Consider the following 21,877-nt stretch of genomic DNA (forward strand, 5'->3'; position numbering starts at 1 on the left):
TGAAAATCAATGGAAATATTTTATACGACAATATAGTATTACTTCAAAAACGTTTGAGAAGATGGAAAGCTAATAAATAATAACCTAGCCAGTGTGAATAATTCTTTCATTAATGAACATGATTATAAAAGTATGTTTTTATGCATACAAATTAAAAAATAAATAAAACTAAAAAGGTTGCAAAAGTTTCAGAAACGTCCAATATTTAAACTAAAAGTCACATTTCCAAGACAAGCAAAAGAAAACTACTTAATAATTTTCATTATTACACAGGGACAATATGATGTCCCTCTATAAAAATTTATTACTGAAAATAATGTCTTTATAAATAGATTTAAACGACAAAAATAATAGACAGACGAAAACATTAAATGTACATAAATTTAAAACCAATGAAATGATATTTATACGCAAACGTAACTAAACTTACTAATATTATAAAATATAATGATCCGTCAATAGAAAATTTCTCAGGAACTCCTACTATATTTTAATTAAAAATGATTCAATTATAGTTTATGATTAATTATTTAGAATTGTTTAAGATATAATTATTATTTTATTGGTTTTCAAAAAAAAAAAAATGTTTTAATACTTTTTTTTATATAAAAATTAAATGTTCAAACATACCACTCATTATAAAAAATTATTTTTAAACTAAATATTTCAGTATTTTACTAACAAAGGTAGAACTAAAAATATTTTGATTCTTCAATATATTCCTTTGTAATTGCAAAGCTAAGTTCTTTTGAAAATACAATTAAACAATAATTAAAAAAATACGTTTATTAAAATGTAAAACTGAGTTGACGAATTGAGGAAGAGAGAAATTTTATTGAGACCAGTCTAAAATTTAGTCAATCTTTATCCATTTATGTATCGTAAAAAAAACTAATTAAAGTAAATAAAATATTCAACAGACAAAAAGACTACCTGCTTCAACAATATATTAAAATGTACTCAATAAAAATTTTAGGTAGAACTAATCGAATATTTTTTTCCACTATTCGAACTATTCGATAGTTTATGCTAAAAATAAACTATTCGGTTGTATAAAAACAATTCGAATAGTTATTCGATAGTTTAAAATATTCGAAAATATCCATCATTAGTCTTCATACACTGATAATAATGAAACACGCTATTGTACACAAAATTGTCTACACATAACGCCGTCTAGAAAATTTTTAAACTTCCGGCCATTTGATTTTAAATTATTGTCAGAGAAATATAGTCAGTAGATGCTAATTATTTTAATGTAATTTTATTGACATGTTATCTGAAGCACTTTTAAGGCTTTTTTATAGCCTTTAGTAAAAATTTTGAAAACAGTTGTTAGAAATTATTTAAAAATGAGTCATGTATATTTAATACTTCATTATGTATTATATTAATTTGTTAATTCTTTAAAAAGATCAATATTAAATTAAAGTTAAAATTTCATGAACGATTTGAATGGAAATTTATTTTTTACCAAACACTTAAATGAACGAATCTTACAACAAAAACGTATATTCCGATTCTTACTGAGTAAAAAAATATATGCTTAACAGTAATTTATTTAAGGTACGATTTAATACATTTTTGGAAAATAAATTCGAATTAACTGAACTAGCCCTTTTGGTTAATCTTCAAAGTTAATTATATTACTCAAAAAATCAAATTATTCCATAAATATTTTTATTTTTGTGAAAATACTACTATTTAATTACGCTAAATAGCAGCTTCTTAAGTAGAACTTCGGGTTTTGTCATGTTTTCTTGCAAAATTAAATTGATAAAAATAGATTTTTTAAATACAAACAGACAGAAAAAAGTTATAAAATCAATTGTTGCTAAAATTTAAACGGACATTAAATTTAATACATCATTAATAATACATTTTTATTCAGTAGAAAGTGCAATGATTATTATTACCGACAAATAAAATTTTCGTGCAAGTGTTTTACCAAAATACGTTAGAAAACATCAGTGGTATCAAATCATTTGAATAAACTCTATAATTAAACTAAACAAAAGTTGAAATTTTTAACAACTATAAATTTATTTTCTCAATAAATAATAAACAGCAATTATATCGTATAACTCTTATCAAAATCAACATTTTTTTTTTATATAGAACCATAAATCTTTGTAAAGAATTTGTTTTTTTTTATTAATATACTTTGAAAATAATCGTGATGCTAATATTCTAAAATTTAAATAATTTTGCCGATATTAATTATCATTAGTATAGCTCAATAATTTTCTCTGTATAAAAAATTAGCGCCTCAAGTGTAGGAAAAAACAAAATATAACAGCTTGTTTGGCGGACAGGTGCCGCTTATGTAACCGTTTTCGAATGATATTGATATTCTATGCGTACTTTTCTAATACATCAAAATATTAAAGAAATATATTATGTTATAGTATATAATATATTATACTTAAATAAAAATGATAAAGTTAACAGTCATTAAAAATATCTTACTTTTATTATTATTTTAACAAAATCGCACACCATTCTAATTTCATGGTTCTATTAATAAAATTTTAATGATAAAAATATTGATATAGCATAATTTGTATGTTGATCTTGAAAAACACTAGGCTGTTAGCCAATAAATAACATTCTACTCATAGTTATCAGTCTTCAAAAATTAAACTCTCAAATAGGTCAATGTTAATGTGTGTACCAGTAAAAATCACCAAGTACAAGAAATTAATTTTGGGATTTTATTAGCAATTAACCAACATAGTTTTAAATTTGCTAAAATAATAATATACAATGTATATAAAATAAAATATTATTTAATTATATTAAGTTTTAATATAAATTTTTAAACGAAAAAAGAGTTAAAAAATAATTATTTTTTTATATATAAAAAAAAAAGAAACTAAAATATTTACAAATGTAAATGTTACCTGTGCAACTTTTTCACCCATATTCGGCGTATGTAAAGCACCTTGAAAAAATTTTGCCGACCCATTGTCTTGTATAGAATACTAAAACAATACAAATATAAAGTTACACCATGATGTAAAAAGCACCTTTCAATATAAATCTTTAATATTGAATATAAAATACATATATTTATGTGTATTATAAATATATCTTTTGAATTGGTTTGGTTACAGTAAAGCATAATAAAGGAATCTTCTGTGATAGCCTATGGCAACGTGAAAATTCTTAATAAACTACAAGGTCAGGACTATCGTTCAGTAAGCCCTAATAAGAATATTATGAAATTTATTGTACAATATAATTAAACTGTAAAGTTATTACTCAGCAACATGTCCTACAGAGGAATGGAAATTATTTATGTTTTATCGAATAATTGAAATAATATGAATAATTAATCTAAAATGTCGATTCGGCAGTTACAAATGTCAGGATTTATAAATAAATCAAAATAATCATATAGATTAAAATCATTATAAAATAGTCAAGCTTTATAAATACTTGGCAATAACACATATATTTGTAACTACATAAATATTGATACTATTATAACATTTGATCAACTTAATATCACTATACTAGACAAACATAAGCCTAGTAAATAATAATTTATAATAATTAATTAATTTAATATAAACATTATTGACGTGTAATAATTAAGCATAAAAATATACTACCTAATTAAATACAATAAGAGTGTAATGAGAATTTATAAAATGTTTTTAGAGTGTATTATTATTATAAATAGAATACATTTGTATAATGTAAACAATAAGGATTTTGATATTTAGATTCAGATGGGTATATGTCGTAAAGGCAAATAGTATTGTTATCTAAACCAACAATAGTTTTATTTGTTACCCATGCAAGTTTAGAGCATATTTTGACAAATATTACTCTCGGCCGCCATTACGCCAAAGTCATGTTGTATGATTGAAATACTTTTTTTTTAATATCTGTCATTAAATTATCCTAGTTTTTAACGTGAGAACTATTTTTCTTCTAACGAAAAGCAAAAAGGAAATAAATTTATCATTTTGGAAGTTGAACACCCTCGATATGAGTACTTACATAAGTATTTTATGTAGAAAAAAAATAGCTTTAATTGTGATTAAAAACTAGATCATTAAGTAAAAAAAAATTGGCTCCGAGCCTGCTAACAGAAAATAACATGCTCGTTAGGCTGCGAGTGTTAACATTATTAAAAGAAAATGGAAATGAAATGTTTAACAACCTTATTTTATGTTTTGTTCATCGTTATATATGATTCTCGTGATGTGATATCTGCGATCCTACGGACCTTTGTTACTTTTATTATCTCCGCTGAAACTTTTTTCAAATCCCTACGTAAACAAAACCAAACTACGAAACAAAGAAGGACAATGTCCAAATCTTCTTGAAATAATGTTGTCATTGTTAAAGTTTGTAAACGATACAATAATACTGGTGCATTAATTATAATCAAGCTTTTTGTTATTAAAGTTAATAAGCAATGGTTTTAAAAAAATACCAATACATTGTTTATTCTGAAAACCAATAAATAAATGACAATAATGTATATTTATAATAATAAAGTTTTCCGCTTCAATGAATTATAGGTAATACCAGTTTTGGTTGTAACAAATTTAAATAGAAATTGAATGATAAAAATTTATTATAAGAGCAATCAAGGCATTCAAATTCGCTTTTATACTTATAATACAAGCAAAATGGTTTTAAACGAAAAAGGTAATAAAATTGTAATGACTACCGGAGCATATGTGCTTAAATAGAATAGGTTTAACGGCCGTTGAATCTAAAAATACAGTTAAGTCGCGCATCTACGAATGCACCATATGTTTCTAGTACAAGTAAAATCACATTCTACGCAAAGGCAGATAAAACTTACTTTGTATTTGAGGCTCTCTGACGCTAAATTTCCCAGCGACGTCGAATGGTCCCAAATTGTTGAGGTGTTGAATTTTTGCAAATCCGTTTCAGACGAAGTGTCCGGAAAACTTTTACCGGTAAAATGACTCCTGTAAGCTGTAAAAATCATCGTTAATTAAAAGCATTTTACCATAAAAAAACAGTCCAGTATTTTATAAAATGTGTATTTATCTACATAAAAAATTAAGATTAATCGATATAAATATATAACTAAGAAATCATAATTATTTTCACTACAGATAAAATTACCTTAAAGTATAATTTATAATGACTAAAATTCTAATTAAAAAAAAATAATAATAGAATTGTTTAATTAAAAAGTATAATACGAATTTAAAAATATAGATACATGCAATTTTTTTATAGCACTTACTTAATTAAAAATTTTACAATTAAAATGTTATGATAAATTGGACTCAAAAATGTGGTATTTAGCAACCCGCCTATTTTATGTCACATTTATATTATTACTATGTAACTTGTTTTCTGTTAAACTTATTATTTTATTTGATATCAAACAAGACACATGAATATATTGTTTTATCTGGTAACTACCGTTGGGTGTTAAATAATAATAATAGATGTTTTATGAGATAATTATGCATTACTAGTATCTAGTTACAATTTTATTAAAATTAAAATTTCATAAAAAAAAACCTATGTAATAAACAATTTTTTTTTTTAATGATTATCAGTTGAGAATATAAATAATAAATGTACATAATCAAAGTTAAAATAAAATAATTTTAAAATTTTAGGTTTACAATACATTTTGCTGGTAATGAGATTCAATAGTAAGATAAATTAATTCTATTTTATCTTAAAATGACTCATAACAAATTGGCAAAACAAGTTACACAACTGTCAGATGATTTAAACACCTTTTACTTCTTTTAAAAAAAAAAAGTACTATTATTCGGAAAATTCAAGAAGTTATAAATAATTTTAAAAAAAGTTTCATGCGGAACATTATGTAATATTAAAACTTTAGAGTACGTTTGCCAAAATTCAAAAAAGGAACATAGACCTTCTAACCTAAGATACTGAAATCGCAATAATTAGAGGTCCCATTATGTTTAGTAATTTTATTAACATTTATTTTAAAAATACTACATTGTCTTTTGTGTGATTATTTGTTACTAGACAGTAGCTAATTACTCATGGTGCATTAAAGTGCTTTAAGAAATAATTTAGCATAGTAGAAAAAAAAATTGAATATTAAAAATTTTCTTAAAAATGTCAATCTTTAGTTCAATTTTTTTACTAATATGTTATATATAAAACAACATTTTGAAAATATAATTATTTTAAATTTATTGTTGTATAAATTCACAAAATAAACATTAATTCAAAAAAGCCTATATATTTATAGTCTCAGTAATGGTTCTTAATTCTATACAATATTTATATAGAATAATTTAAAAAAAAAACAATAATACAAGGGCTTTTAGATTTCTATTAACCAACATTAATTTGAATTATTAATAACAATTATTTTGTTAATGCCACAAGGTAGTTTTTAAATCTATACATAACATTTTTTTCTCAAATATTACCATTTGAACAATAATTATTCTAATATTTTTATTTTCAACACAACTTTGTAATAAATATGAAATACTGTCTACCTCTCATTCTATTCTTTATTAAAAAATATCTAAAAATCATTAAATCAAATGTACTTTAAATATGATTAATAATAATGAATTTTTAGTAAATATTGATTTTTAAGATAAAATTAAATATTTTGTAAAAAAGCGCTAGTTAGTAAAGTTTTTTTAATCCTGTAAATGTTTCATCACAAGCATTGATGCAATGTCTCATAGCATTAAAATATAGTGACTACTGTAGTTTATTTTCTACTTTTATAAAGTAGAGAATACATATGAAGTGATTCTGAAGTACTAAAAAGCAACATTTGAATAAAGTTTGTGTAAAGTGTTTCATTTAAACTATTAACAACTTGGTTAGGATTTAAAAATTTATCAGTAATAAGTATATAATTATAATATATTATATTATATTTTCTTTATTTTTGTAAAAAAGTCCATGCTAATTGTGCAAATTTTATATTATTTTTTGTACATTATTTTAAGATAAAATTGCTCTGTCGCTAATACCTTCATTTATATTTTCGATAGTATGTGGCCGTTTTGGTCTTTGAAATTGATCCTTTTCAATGTACGATGACACTATAGCAGCAAATCATGCGAAGAATAAAAACAAAACAAAATAGACACGGGAAAGAAAAACATTTCAAATCAAAAATCAATGCACCCGTCCAAAAAATACTGCGTATAAAATACCATGTACTTACAAATAGAATCTGTGTGAGAACGAACGGGAGGGTCTCCGAAAGAAGGATGTCGTTCTGGTATTTTTTTCTGTATTTTTGGCGATGATGATACTTCAGAAGTCCTGTGCGGATGACAAATCTAAAAAAAAAAACATCGTTTATAAAAACTTGTAAATAACTATTATGGTTTTATAAGCCGAGACTGAAAACTTTGAAACTGATTAAAACCAATACTTTCCGGCTTTTATAACCGAAATCAACAGCAATAACAATACAGTTATTATTAGCCTACTATTTTTAAATTTATTTTAATATGGTATAATAATTCAACTTTTGAGAAATGTATAGTTTTAAAATATATATTAAATATTTATTTGGAAATAAATATATTTGGAGTATAAACTATAATAATAACTAAGAAAATATTGAATTTTCATTAATCTTCAAATATAGTTTCATTTTAATAATTCCTCTTGGAAAACCATCTAATTTGTTTATGATTTGGTGAATAACTTTTTTTATGGGATGCCAAAACTTTTCGAATGTAAACATAGCTTATGTCAACATTTTTATAAAAATGAGTTATATTTAAATGTAAATATTTTATAATGAAAAATGAAAATACATACTTGTAATCAGACGCACCAATAAAAACATGCGTAAGGACTTAAAAAAAAACTAAGGGCCAGTCAAAATGAACGGATTGAATAAGGCGGCCTATTCAGCTTAGTTGGAAACGAGTCATGCCTCGGTGCGTAGATACCGAGATTTGATTCCATTGCGTTGAACTATGTAGTTTTTCCCGTCCTTTCTAACACAGACATACTTTTCAGAAAAGACTAAAAGATAATCAGAGTAATGATAAACTCTAGAATGTTTTTAAAATAATAATTGAATTTTTTTTTATTACGTCCCTGGAATTTCTATAGGCAGGTTTGTTAAAAATTTCAGCCTTTAAATCATAAAACACCTACGTCAACTAACATTTTTCTCAAAAGCACTCGCAAATGAACGGTAAAAATTTTCTGACCAACTAGTAATTTTTCAAAGTTGTGTGACCATGATCTTTCGTTAAAAAAAGTCGAAATTCGAAGAATGCTAAATAATTTTTACTAAAAAGTGTTATTTTCCTAGTTTTATTATATAATGAGATAGTGTCGATAAAAGAACGTGAAAAGAAAATATCCAATAACATGAGTATTGTTGTTCTATAAACTATATTATTTGACACTTAATGGCTACATCTTGGCATTACTTCTGCTGGCTGTGGTTATATTTTTCTCGAAGTAAAAAATGTCTCCCTAGACCAAAGAGATTATGAGTTTTATCTGATACTGTTTTTTGTGTACTCTTCTTTTTCGAATGATCAAAAAAATAAAATCTAAATCATCTATAAAAGGGCTTATACAGTGAATTCGTTTAGAAGACGATTTACAGCTTTTTAGAAGGATTTACTCAATACCTTTTTCCGCTCAACACACACAGTCCTCCAATCTTACCGAGGATAATACTTTACGACTTAGCGATCGAATGAATAATAAAAAAACGATATTTAATGATTTTTTGAATACTAAACATATAAATAAATAAAACTCATCGGACGACAAAACAAATTATTTACTAAGATTTTTTAAGTTTTAATCGATCACATAGTTTCAAAATTTAAATTCCATATTTTCGAATTTCAAATACTAATGTTATTCTTGAGAAAATCGATCGATATATTAGAAGTTCTTAAATTAATCTCTTTTCATAGCGACAAAAATAAATAATTATAAATCAATAAACGGTTTAAATTTGAATAGTTAAATACAAGTTTCCAAACTATAATATGTATAAATCTTATTTGAGAATTTTGAGCTATTTTTGTAGTTTTAAAATATATGTACTAAAATTTCTCTAGAACAAAGTATAACTACTTCTATACGCTTATATATTGGATTAAAACTTATTAAAACACTAGGTATTAACCATATTAAATTAAGTTGTTCAATCAATAAAATATATTGTTATATAGTTAATATTACTTATATTTAAATTTAACTTTCAATCTCATTACAACATAATAACGAAAATCTTTTTATTATAATCAATTGAACAAATTATATCTGTTTTTTAACAAATAAGTAATTGAAATTATTATAGTAAAATTTAAATTGCTTATTTGTTAGTTGTTTAAAAGTTTTCATTCTCGCAGGTTAAAATTATGCCTAAATATTATTATACTTCAGACGAGCACACCAATAGTGAAAGTTGATTGATGTATCAATCAAGTACACATTTACAAGTAAATTGCTATTAAGAATAGGATCATGTAGATGGTCTTTATCAGAAAGGGTTCACAAACATTATAAATCTTTATGCTATTCATGAAAATTGACAGTTATTTTACGTCCAATCTACTGTTATGACCGTTATTGGTGTGTATAGTTTTGCTATCAACAAATTGTTATTTAAATAAGGTTAGCTACTTATACTAATTATTAAAATGTTTTGTTTTTTGTGTCTCCTGAAAACTACTTAGCAAAAAAATCACTTTTTTTTTAAAATAAAAAACTCCATATTAAATTATTATATGATGCTTTTTTATTGCTTTAATTAAAAATATATTAACTAACATTACCCCATTGGGCACTTAAAATATTCTATAGATCCCTGAAAAATTAATTAAATTAATAAATATATTGTTGGTTCAAAGGAACGTATCACAAGACAAGCAATTGTCTGATGATATTGTCAAAATGTTATGTAGTAAACATTCATAAATTTTAATTTAAAAGAATTATTTTATACACAAAATAGTTCTTTAAATGTAAGTATTAAGATATCATTTTCAAAAATATTTGTCGAGTTTCTCTCAATCACTTTTTATTATTGAATTTATATTTTATTAAAATAATATGTAAAATAAATTAAACATATGAAAAATATAACAAATTATATTATGTTTATTTATTAACAAAAAATCATAGAAAATTAAGAATTTAGAACAAAAAAAATGTTATTTAAGTAAAAACAATATTCAAATACGAATAAAAATGTTTCACAGTAACAAAAAGAAAATATTACAACTCTATTAAATTAAATAATAATAAAATTACATATAAAATATAAAAAATTGCAATAAAGGTTATAATCTATTCTATTTTTATTAATGTGGGGACAGTATCATTGGGAACTAAAAATCAAGACGATCAATTATTATTTTTAAATGAATAAATTGTTTTTCTAAATAAATTATCGATATTAAAGGACAGTTTATACAGATAGTACCAAAAAGTATATTACAAAGGAAAAATTTAAATAATTAATGTATGGTTTATGTTAAAAATAACGTCCCAGATGGTAGTTTTATTGAAGAAAAAATTAGATGCTTACTAGGCCAATGTAATTATTGCATTGATTTAAGAGCTTTTTTTTTATTACAAGATAGTATAAGGAATATTTTTTTAGGTATTGAGAACTATTAAAATATAAGTTTTTAGTAACGTTAAATCGAACAAAAGAAATTTTCATTTATAATGTATCCGTGATATTAAGAATTATATAAATCTTCAATACTTTTAGTCCATTTAAAATGAACTTGAGGTAATATTAATCTAGCAGGCTGTATAATTGGTTTCTTTGGACTTTCTACGATATTAGTTGACATTACATAGTTTTTCTCTGAAAAAGTCAGATTATAGTGATCTAACATCATGTCAATGTCCATCTCTATTTCTTCTGTGACCACTTCCATTGGTATAACTTTATCAGTTTCTACCAATTTCGAAGGATCACAATCCATTTTTTCATTTAAAGCACAACGTTGCCGACGAATATAATCACCGTAGACCCCTTTCGAAATACATTTCAAATTTTCAATGGGAGACATCTTTTTCTGTTGCGTCGACTCCAAATATTTTTTGTGACTAACGCGGGGCAATTTCGGTATAAATTCCATTTGATAAGAAACATCAGGTAAGTTAGAAAAGCCAGTATTACTGTGTCTTAATCCTAAATACATTTAATTAATTTAAGTTATCAAGTGTTAAACATTTTTTTACTTTTAATATGCTCAAAAATAAATTACACGTTTAAAAAATAGTGTTTTAGCTTAATTAAGATTGGTTTCATAGATTAAAAATTATTGGGTATAGTCAGTCAGTTAAATTCTGTTGTTGTTAGATGTTTTATTCTACATCTATAAATTTAACAAAAAAAAAACTCGCTGGACCACAAAAGACTAATAAGTTTGAAATATTAAGAGGTAATACCGGTACAAAATTACTTCATTTTAATCAAACTGTTTAAATATAATTTTAATCTACTAACCTTTTTGTTTTCTAGACATGGCATATGGATGATGAATGATTTTATTCATCTTGAAATATACCAAAACTCTTTTAATAAACTGTATATTTTTATAAGATCACTTAATTATAAAAGGTTTTTAAATGATTCGAAATATTTGTCTTAAATTTATCTACAGAGCGTAAATTAATGAAACTAACGAAGTCAGAGAACTAACTGGAATTATTTAGTTTACAAATGTTTATTTGCAAAATTTTATATAACATATTACTAGGTAACAAAATTAACTTGATCATTTATTTTTAAAAATAGTTTTAACTTAAAAAAATAAATATTATTTTACATAACTTATTAAATACTGTATAATTTTTATTATAAATACATTAGGTATTTATCTATCATTTGGTATATTTTTTTTTAATATGAGACTCTTTACCTGCTTACAGAAGAGGATTCAAAATAATAACTTTTTCACAAAAAATTAACTTTTGAACATTTTCCAGAAATACTGACACTTTTATATATATCTTAAATTAAAGCGTATATAATATACAATAGTAAAAAAAAAATACATTTATTAATTAAAAAACATTTTATTTTAATTAAGTTTATACAAATACATTTATATTGTGTTGTATTTGTTTAGCATATTTTAAACATATTATATAAGGTTCTTATTCATCATTACTTATAAAACAATTATAAAAACATGTTGCTTAAGTTATCTATTATAGAAATGTAAAGACCATATCACCAAATAGCATATAAAGTTAAACTTATTAAAAATTATTTGCTTTTTTTAAGAGAAAAATAACTTTGAAATTGGAACTAGCTTATATTACCAAAAATTGTGACGTACGGTAGCCGCGATTCGGTGACACTTAAATATTTCACTCTTAGGGTAAGAGGTTCAAATGTACTTGTAGTAATGAATTTTTTTTTTTGTATTTATTTATTAAAATTAGAATGAAAAAGATGACAAAAATAATTTATAAATTTCTTCTCGGAAAGATCGATTTTCAACGTGAACGATTTATGATTAAATCGTGTGCATTATAATATAACTAAACAGTTTTTTATTTAAATTTTTTGTTTGAAAAGAATTATGTTCTTTTAAGAATATAAATATAATGCATAAATCGAAATGTTAATTTTAAGCGAAATAGGTTAATTAAGAGACCATTATTGTGATCAGGAATAGGAAAGCTTATTATTATCCCTCATGTTATGGCAGTAAATATATTACGACAATATACTTGTCGTATTATTTTTTAATTTTTAATTAAAACTTATTAAAATTATAACTTAATTTTTAAGTGTAATATCTTTAACTAGATAATAGTTATCCCAACCGATCATTTGATGTATTATTAAAAAGTTGGTCTAGTGAGAGATGATGAAAATGAATGACAGACACAAAAAACATATATTTTTGTAAAGTTAGTACATTTTCAGCTTCGTAGCAATTTTTTTAACAACTTATCCAATTGTTTTTTAGGAATATTGTTTTAAATCATGTAATTTAAAAGATATTTTAACTAAAGTTATAAATTTTAGCTTTAAGAGTTCTACCGTTGTAACAATTAATTCTACAGAAAAATCAAAATAAATCAGTTAAAAGATAATTTAAAAATTATTGGCTGATACGTTTTTCTGATCCTACACCGTCAATATCTGTGTTCTTTTAACCATGGACGAATAAACAAAAGAAAAGAAACATTCATTTAAATTATTTTAATGATTTAATATCTGATTTGTTTGTTCTAAAATGATGAAGAGCGTTTTAAGTAATAGCTAATAATTATCTTAGAAATATCCATAATACAGTGTTTATTACTCTATTCAATGGTTATAAACAGCATTAAAGATAAAAAAAATGAAATTTTCGTTATTACTATGTACGCTTACTAAAAGTACAGTGTTAAATGAAGAAGAAAATAGAATCTGTATGAATAAAATTAATAAACAAAAAACTTACTTGATTTTCAGATCTACTATAGGGTATCTGAGAGCTAATAGCTGCAGTCGCCGTTTCGTCTTCAATACGGGCAGAGGTTGTTGACATAATTATACTTTCAGCGGCAGCCGTTTTTAAACTATATAAAGAAATAAAATTAGAAAGACATCAATAATAAATTGTGAATTAAACTGATTAACTTATTTTTATTAAAAACGAAACACCTCACCTCAATGAATCTGAAGCTTTGGGCGTAGGAGGTGTTTTCAATTCGGCGGCTGTTGCACTGCTTTCTTCGTCATACTCGTCATCGTGTGGCAGTGGGGTGAGTCGACCAGCTTGCCTTGCACTCCGTCCACGGAAAGAGCCCATTCGTAGAGATTGCCTGAACGATTGTCTGGCCCTATCGACTATTGGACGCATCAATGGACAATGACAACCAAAAACACAGAAAAAATTTCGATGTTAAAAAAGCTCAGAACACTTTATAGTAAACGCTATTTTTATAAATAATGATACCACACCAAAAACGGATATAAAATATCTTTCTAAAACATAAAAATTATTTTACTCTACAAGCCATTTAGATTTGAATGGGGTTGAATACAGTTCAATTTATTGGTACTCGTGAAAAAGGTTTACAATTCCATAGGTATTGCGCTACAAACACACACGACAAAGCCATATTTGAACAGGATGCAGGGTTGACTAAACAACGAATAGTTGAATATTATAGTTATATTACATTTACTCAGTCTAGAAGCTGGATCGGGTTGGTCTACCGGTGAAGAGGGTGCTGTAAGGTCTTCAAAATTGATGATGTAGAGACATATATCGTCCACTTCACTCTTAACCGGGGCAATGACCTCGCTGCACAGGAACTTGGAACCTTAAAAAGATAAATAACCAAACGTTAATTATAGTCATTTTTATAGCAAAACTCACAAATAGTTAACAATAATGATAAAACGTATAATTGTGTCGAAAACAATCAGTCTTTCCACAGTAACAACGTTTAACTCTTTTGGCACAGCTCGTAAAGGTCACTAACATAAATCTCAAACGTGCGACCTTTCAGCGACTATAGTAGAACATTAGAGTAAAGATATATATCGATGGATTCCAAGCTAATAACTGAAAAAAGATTCTGTACTTGGCCAAATTATTGCATTGTGGTTACAATTACTAGGATTATTTAATTTCATTCAAAACTCAATCTGTTGCAAAGAATTTAATCTATTAACAAACGTGACAGTTCTATTCGTTATAAATCCAAACGTCATCTAGACTCATTTATTTATACCTCGTATTGTACTTGTATGTATATTTTAACTATAAATAAAAAAAAAATTTTTTAATGCAAACATTCGAAAAGCATTTCTCGTTTATTAAAATAGTGCTATTTTATTATGTTACAAAAATATTACTTGTATCAAATTGAAATGCAATTCTTCAAACAAAAATACACTTCAAAGCCTACAATTTTATTAAATTATTAAAGTTTATTTGAATTCATAATTTATATGTACTTCATTATATTATAAGGTTTAAAAATGAATGTATAATATCGATAATCCAAAAATTTAAATAAACTCACAATCAAATAAATAAATTTGATTAAATTCATAAAATAAATTTAAACGTAAAATATAATAATAAATTTAATATTAATCAATAAACATTTAAATGTAATGAAAAATTTTAATAAATAAATTCTATAAAGTATTATAGTAATTATAGTAATATTCTTATAGTAACCTTAAAATCAAAAAGCAATCATGCATTAAATAGCATAATCGATGAATCAAATTAAGCCTTTTGCATTTTAAAGAACATTTTTATTATCTATTTCGAATTGCACGATTGTAATTTTACTTAGATTTAACCATTTACGATCATAATTATGAAGTAATAGTACAATTCCAATAAAGTAAGTAGATCTAAAAATATTCTTTTACGACAAATAATTTATGGTCTATTGTATATTAAAGCGCTTTATGAATGAGTTGCAAATGAAAAAGCTTAAGATGTAACGAACTGTTTTATATTCAACGGATTGAGTAATGTATTTTATGTTATCATAAATTTAGAAAACGATTCGTATGTTTTATTTGAAAAAAATGAAAACAGTGGGAAATTTACACATTAAATTTAGCTAATTTTATACTTGTCAACATTTAGTTAATGAAAATAACTGCAACGTTATAATTTTAGCTCCAGGAAGTAAAAATAGAAGAAAAATCTACAAAAACTATTAAAATGTATTTATGGCTAATAAAGTATTCTTTATAATAATGTTAAATAAAATTTTGAGTGATATACAAGGAAAAAAAATCATATGATATATTGTTGTTCTACTGTCAATTAAATACAACTTAATGGTTATACAATAATAATAATTACAAACAATTTTTTTTTTAAATTTTAAAGTAAATGTAGTTTTGGTGAAACTTTTATTTTATGTTTATTTATTCATTAAATAATAATGTTTAATTTTCTTCCTAAAATGAATGTCAATTAGTTTTTTTAAATATTTTATTTTAATAGTAAATCCAACCCAACTTCAAATATTTGTTTAATGGTAAAAAAATGTTACGAAGTTTTCTTACTGAACTAGTCTCAGATCTTAATGTCTTTGTTTTAAAAAAATAGTACCGGTGGATAAAGCTTAAAGTCACAATTTTTTCAGTTTAAAGTCTAAATTAAATTAATAGTTTTATTGAACTAAGTGTGTTGCAATCTTACACTTATTGGATAGCTATTTTCTGAACTTAATGTCTTTGCTCTAACGAAAATGGTGCTCGCGGACAGCACATAGAAACTTACGAACATATTATTAGTGTTTAATTATTGTCTTAGTGATTATTGTATCGTATCCTTTCAATGCGTTAGCGCCGGGACATATTAGGCCACAACAAAACCGCATTGATAAATTGTCTACAATGATATAAATATTTAAGTTTTGCAAAGACAGAGAAAGCTTTAAAAAATATAGGTGTCGTTCTCTCAATAAAATATATTGTCTCAAAAAAATAAAGATAAATTAAAACAATAATATTTCTAATAACAACATATAGTGTTTAGAATATTTTAAGCATAGAAGTCAGTCATAGATTTTGTGTAACGAAATCGTATTATTTAAAATTAAATCGTTAAAAAAATTATATTGATTATACAACGCGTAGTGTGCAACGTATACTCAGTGCATTTATTACACAGACTCAACGTTGGAATACTTAAATTATTATTGCCTGGTACAGAATATAAGGTAAGTATTTAATTTACCAGTTTTAATTCATGCCTTCAAACCATAAACAATCTATTGCAAAATAAACCATTGATATAAATTACAAAGTTTTAAGGGATATTTAATATTATTTTCTCAATATTGTTCAACCCCCAAAATCACCATATATTCTTATCCTTTTTATCTATTTATCTACTTAAAACTTTTAATTTTATTAATTTCTACTATCAATTTAAATTATCCATTTTCCACAATTCACTATTTTTTTTATTTTACTTTTACTTCTTGGTTTATAACATATAAAAATAAATCCAATTTTTACCATTTGAATATCGCAACAAGTGTCAATAGTTCTTTAAAAACTTAATAGATACGATAAAATAATATATTACAATCGTAACTGTTATATCTATAATATGTTACTTGATTTGTCTGAAAACTAAATCTTTCTTTATTTTTCCATCGGATCACTGTAGTAATATTTGCGCAATAATTATAATTTTTTTATGATGAATAATAAATACAAATCTGTACCTGTCTGCGGCAATAACTCATTTTACATAGTATTATTATGTCATAAAAATACATTAAGTACAATAATTGTTTTGTAAATATTGTCTAATCAACTTTAGTAAAACAATTAAACTTTTTTCCTTCATTTTGCTCAATTTTAATAATCAAATGTTCACAGAAACGCTTGTATAAAACCATTTTATTAATATCATGAAAGTTTTAGCCATTTTCAAGATTACCTGTAGCATACTATTGTTCGAAGTGACTAACCTCTTTTAAATCTTGGCAATTTCTTCTATGTAATACGATTTTTCGCCCAGTGTACAACGATAATAATGTTTCGATATTGGAACACCCGTGGCGGGGTGGTTTTGGCCTGATGTTATTGCTACCGGCATAACCTTCTTATATTTACTTTAAACATTTAATGTTTCACACCAATTCATTTAAAAGTTTCATCGAGTAGATATATCTTTATAATAATAAAAGGCAAATAGCTTAAAAAAAACTAAAGTTATAATTTAATAACTGTTATTATATTCAGTAGCTCTTTATTTATTTTATATGACTCATCAGTTATTTGAAGAATTTTACTTACTTTTTAGATAAATTGTTTTCCAAAAATAAATATTCAATATAAAAAGAATAGCTGAAATGGAATATAATAACATTTTTTATTTACTTTTGAATAAAATGTTACTATTGAAATAGTCTCAAATTTATTTATTTTTATTACATAATAATAAAAACGTTTAAACATCATTTATTGTAATAAAAGTGATGGTAAATAATATTTTATGAGTTCATTAAAAATCAGCTCTTATACCATCTATGTTTATTTAGTTATAGTAAATCATTAAAATTAATTCAGTTCATATTTCAATTTTATAATCTCTTTAAACACCAAAAGTTACTAGGAAATGATTACTATTATTTCTATTTAAGTTATCTATTACGATAAAAATGCAAAAAAATATTATAAAATTACTATAAATAGTAATTATAAAATTCCTGACTGCATATTAATCTTAACGATACAATTTCTTTAACTCTCATAAAATTTTCTATTTAATGATGTCAATTTCAAAATTGCAAATTGAATTAAAAGTTATGGTAATAAATTGATTTTTTTTATCATAAACTTTCACTAAAAACAACTTTAAAGGATTAAAAAAATAGGTAAATATGTTATTTTCTTTATTTTTAACATATTAATAATCAAGATCAGTATTAATTTAAAACAGTTTTTGTTCTTAATTTTTTTTTTTTATATATATATAAATACTTATTTTTTAATAATAAGCTACAATATTAAAACTTAGAAAAGATAGAAAAAGTCTAATTGCACATTTGTAAATATTTCTTTCAAAAGTTTCTTGTAATCCAGAGTATAAAACTTATAACTTTATTATAAATAACAAAAATTTTTATATGCGTTAAAAGTAAAGAAATATACAACTACTTTATTATTTTTATAATATATTCTTAAAGATTACAGTGTTAAATTATTGATTATCAATATCATACTAAATTTAATTACTATAATTATTATATATTCATGTATTATAATTATAAATCAAATAACTAATCGGGATGAAATTAAGGGGATAGGAGTTATTGTTGCTTTTGAAATAATCTACCAATTTCTTAAAATTAAACACTATCTACATATTTACATCGAAGCGTTTCTTATGATAGTGATTTTAATCACTGTCAGATATCTTTATACTTGTCCCAACTATGCCACGTCCATACTGTGCCGCGACCCCACTGTGCTACCGTTTTTTTTTTTTTTTAATAAATCTGTAGGTATCACCTATAGTAAATTCAAGCACGAAACTAACGTATGAAAAAACTAAACTCTCTATGCACTTGTTTCTATAGAATACCGAGATATCGATTTACTACTAGTTTGGCGCCATCGTCTGACATTTTATGAATATTTTTTCTTTTTATTACATACCCACATAAACTCGTTGTCCACAGTTAACTCAAAATAAAGCGCAGTCTCGTAGGAACTTAACACTTTGTGTACAGAAAAAAAAAACTAATTGAATACGTCTAGGTTTACCGAAAACGACTATAACGACGACCGGATGAAATGAAAACGTCTCTTCTCTAATTTGAAAAATGTGGCTTGAACGTCGGAAATCCGACTCGTCTAAATTTCACACTCTATCTAATCCTCCAAGATAATTGAATTTCCGTATTTTTCGAAATAATGGTAAGGTTAATAAACACAAGAGGAAGGAGTCGTAAACATCTTTTTGAAACTTCAATATTATTCACGACTCTACGATTTATGACATCTATTTATTAGAAATTCTACTTTTTACACACTATTAAACGACTTATTATATCCGCGTTATAAATTTCTGTTTAAATATCTGTAAAAATATGAAACAATATAAGTCGGTTGAGATCATTTCCATTATTAAATTTAAGTTTCAATGTTTTTAATTTGTTAGCTATGTTTAGAATCTGCCCTTTAAAATAAAAATTCTCAATAAATATTATGCATAATAGACTAAAAAATTAGAATAAACATAGTCTTCTTGACACAAAGTTTTTGAGTACAGTATTAATCTCACGAGATAATTCTTAAACCGATGCCATTGCAGTTATTTAAATTAATAAAAAAAAAAAAACAAAGAAATACATTATATAAGTTCTACTAAATTAATAAGTTTTACTCATTATAGCATTGTAAAATATCAAATTTAAAAGCCCTAACAACGTAGGCGTTCTTAATAAAAACCGAGTGCAAAATATTAAGCTTTGTAAGTATGATGGCACTGGTCCTGTAATAAGACACAAAAAGTTTGACCACATTTTTCATTTAATATGTACAAGTAAACTAGTCTACTGTATCGTTATGGTGGTTCTAACTTCTTAAGCATATTCATACCTTAAATTAAATAAAAGATAAGAATGCAAAACTTTATAATTAAAAAACTATATTAAATTTGTACTTTCACGGTATTCAGATCAGAAAAATACTGTTGACCTATTTTGACTTTTAAAATTATTTGAACTCATAGGACATAAATCACACAGGAATCAACTATTGAAAAGCTCCATGTTGTCCCTTACAGGTCATTTCATCTAACCGTAATAAATCATAATTTTTATTGAAAAAGTTCTAATAAAAATCGTTTTAATAACTAATCATTACTCTTTTCATCTATTTTTAAATATTTTCAATATTTATTTATACATCTTAGTATAAATATAAATACCTCTGTCATTGGCACTATAAAAATATTGTAATAACTGACCAACAGGATTAGCCTAAGTCTTATTAAAATTGTAATTTTTAAGATTAATTATAAAAACAAAAATTATTTATAAAATTGATTAATTCATAGTCAGTGCTTGTTTAATAAGCATTTATCAGTATATTGACAAATACTTATGAAATAAGCAGAAAAAATCATAAATACATTTTAAAACAAAGAAATAAATTAAATTGCATTCATTGAATAAAAAAAAAATTATGAAAGAAATTAAAACAAATGACTAAAGTCTTAATTCACAAAAATATAGTAAATTGTATTTTTCTGAAGGGAGTTATATTTTTTTAATTTTAAATGCGGCAAACCACTGTTGATTTTAATTTATCACAAAACAGAATGATAATAATTGAATGGTTCGGCTACTGTATAAAAACTAAAAGCAATTAAGCATTTCAAATACTCGTCAACTTAATTTTATTGCAACGATTGAATAAAAAGCTTATACTTAATTAAATTATTCTAATTTTACAACCCACCTCATCTCCAATCTTTATATTCGAAACCTACTGCTTTGACTTTCACATCAATGCAACAAAATCTGACATTTATACCTTTATAAAAATTTATGCTAGTTTTATTATATATCTAAAAAAATACTTCTAAAGGCTTCACATTATCCTTTTCAATTCGCCTATCTGAACAAAACACACTTCCGTAAACACATTGATAGTTTCATCTGTACATGTCTCTACATAAATTCTATTGAAAAATTAGGAATTTCACATGAAGGTTGAAAAATATTCGAAATAATCACATGAAACATATGTGAGATTTATAAATAAAATAATCTTTCATTTAAGCAGTGAAGTATTCCCAATAAAACGAAATCCAATATTTGTTTAAGCCAACGAATTGACACGTATTAATTGTTGCACTCATACGAATTCAACGGTGAAATACAAGCGAAGGAAAACAGTTATCTTGCAGCTGATTGACGAGTCCGAATATAGATGTGCTAAAAATGTAGTTGATCGATAAGGTTAACCGCAGTTTCCTAAAATCAGTGGTCTAATTTAAGACGTTTACCACATTCATGCAGTGCAGCTCGAACAAAGAATGGTAAACTCAAAGCGTTTTTAAAAATTACCGCGTACTATTATCATCATGTGGTCATTATGGCCATTATTGCGCGTTTAAAAGCTTTTTTCTTTGAGAATTGTTGTAATAACAATTTACTTGACTATTATCGTTTGTGGACGTTGTTGTCCCTGTGTCGGCGTCAAATCTGCCCAACGCGCGACAGGCTGGCCAAAAGCCAACTGGGACGATTGGTTTTTTCGACGGGCTATTTTTGCGTCCACGTCCTCTCCGTCAACTCGTATTATCCGCAGCTCTTGGGCGCACGCCGACACCACTCGAAAAGCCAACCAATTATTTTAGATATTATAATATGCAAATAATAAACG

The 21,877-nt window shown here is 24.7% G+C and overlaps 1 protein-coding gene across 7 annotated transcripts in view; it reads right to left on the bottom strand.

Moving 5' to 3' along the window:
- Positions 1-21,877, bottom strand: part of LOC126902500 (potassium voltage-gated channel subfamily H member 2) — a 71,988-nt gene that overhangs the window by 20,081 nt on the left and 30,030 nt on the right. For 5 of the 7 annotated variants that reach the window (XM_050679856.1, XM_050679858.1, XM_050679855.1 and 2 more), the window contains exons 3-9: positions 14,161-14,304; positions 13,645-13,825; positions 13,437-13,554; positions 7,187-7,304; positions 6,990-7,061; positions 4,829-4,965; positions 2,904-2,984 (exon numbers count right to left, since the gene is read on the bottom strand). In XM_050679856.1, the coding sequence (XP_050535813.1) occupies positions 2,904-2,984; positions 4,829-4,965; positions 6,990-7,061; positions 7,187-7,304; positions 13,437-13,554; positions 13,645-13,825; positions 14,161-14,304 (851 nt within the window). The remainder of the gene's footprint in view (positions 1-2,903; positions 2,985-4,828; positions 4,966-6,989; positions 7,062-7,186; positions 7,305-13,436; positions 13,555-13,644; positions 13,826-14,160; positions 14,305-21,877) is intronic. The other 2 variants (XM_050679853.1, XM_050679857.1) reach the window with 2 other exon arrangements.

The sequence above is a fragment of the Daktulosphaira vitifoliae genome, unplaced genomic scaffold (genome assembly GCF_025091365.1).
Source record: "Daktulosphaira vitifoliae isolate Bord-2020 unplaced genomic scaffold, ASM2509136v1 Scaffold_3, whole genome shotgun sequence".
In the NCBI taxonomy this organism is placed as follows: Eukaryota; Metazoa; Arthropoda; class Insecta; order Hemiptera; family Phylloxeridae; genus Daktulosphaira; species Daktulosphaira vitifoliae.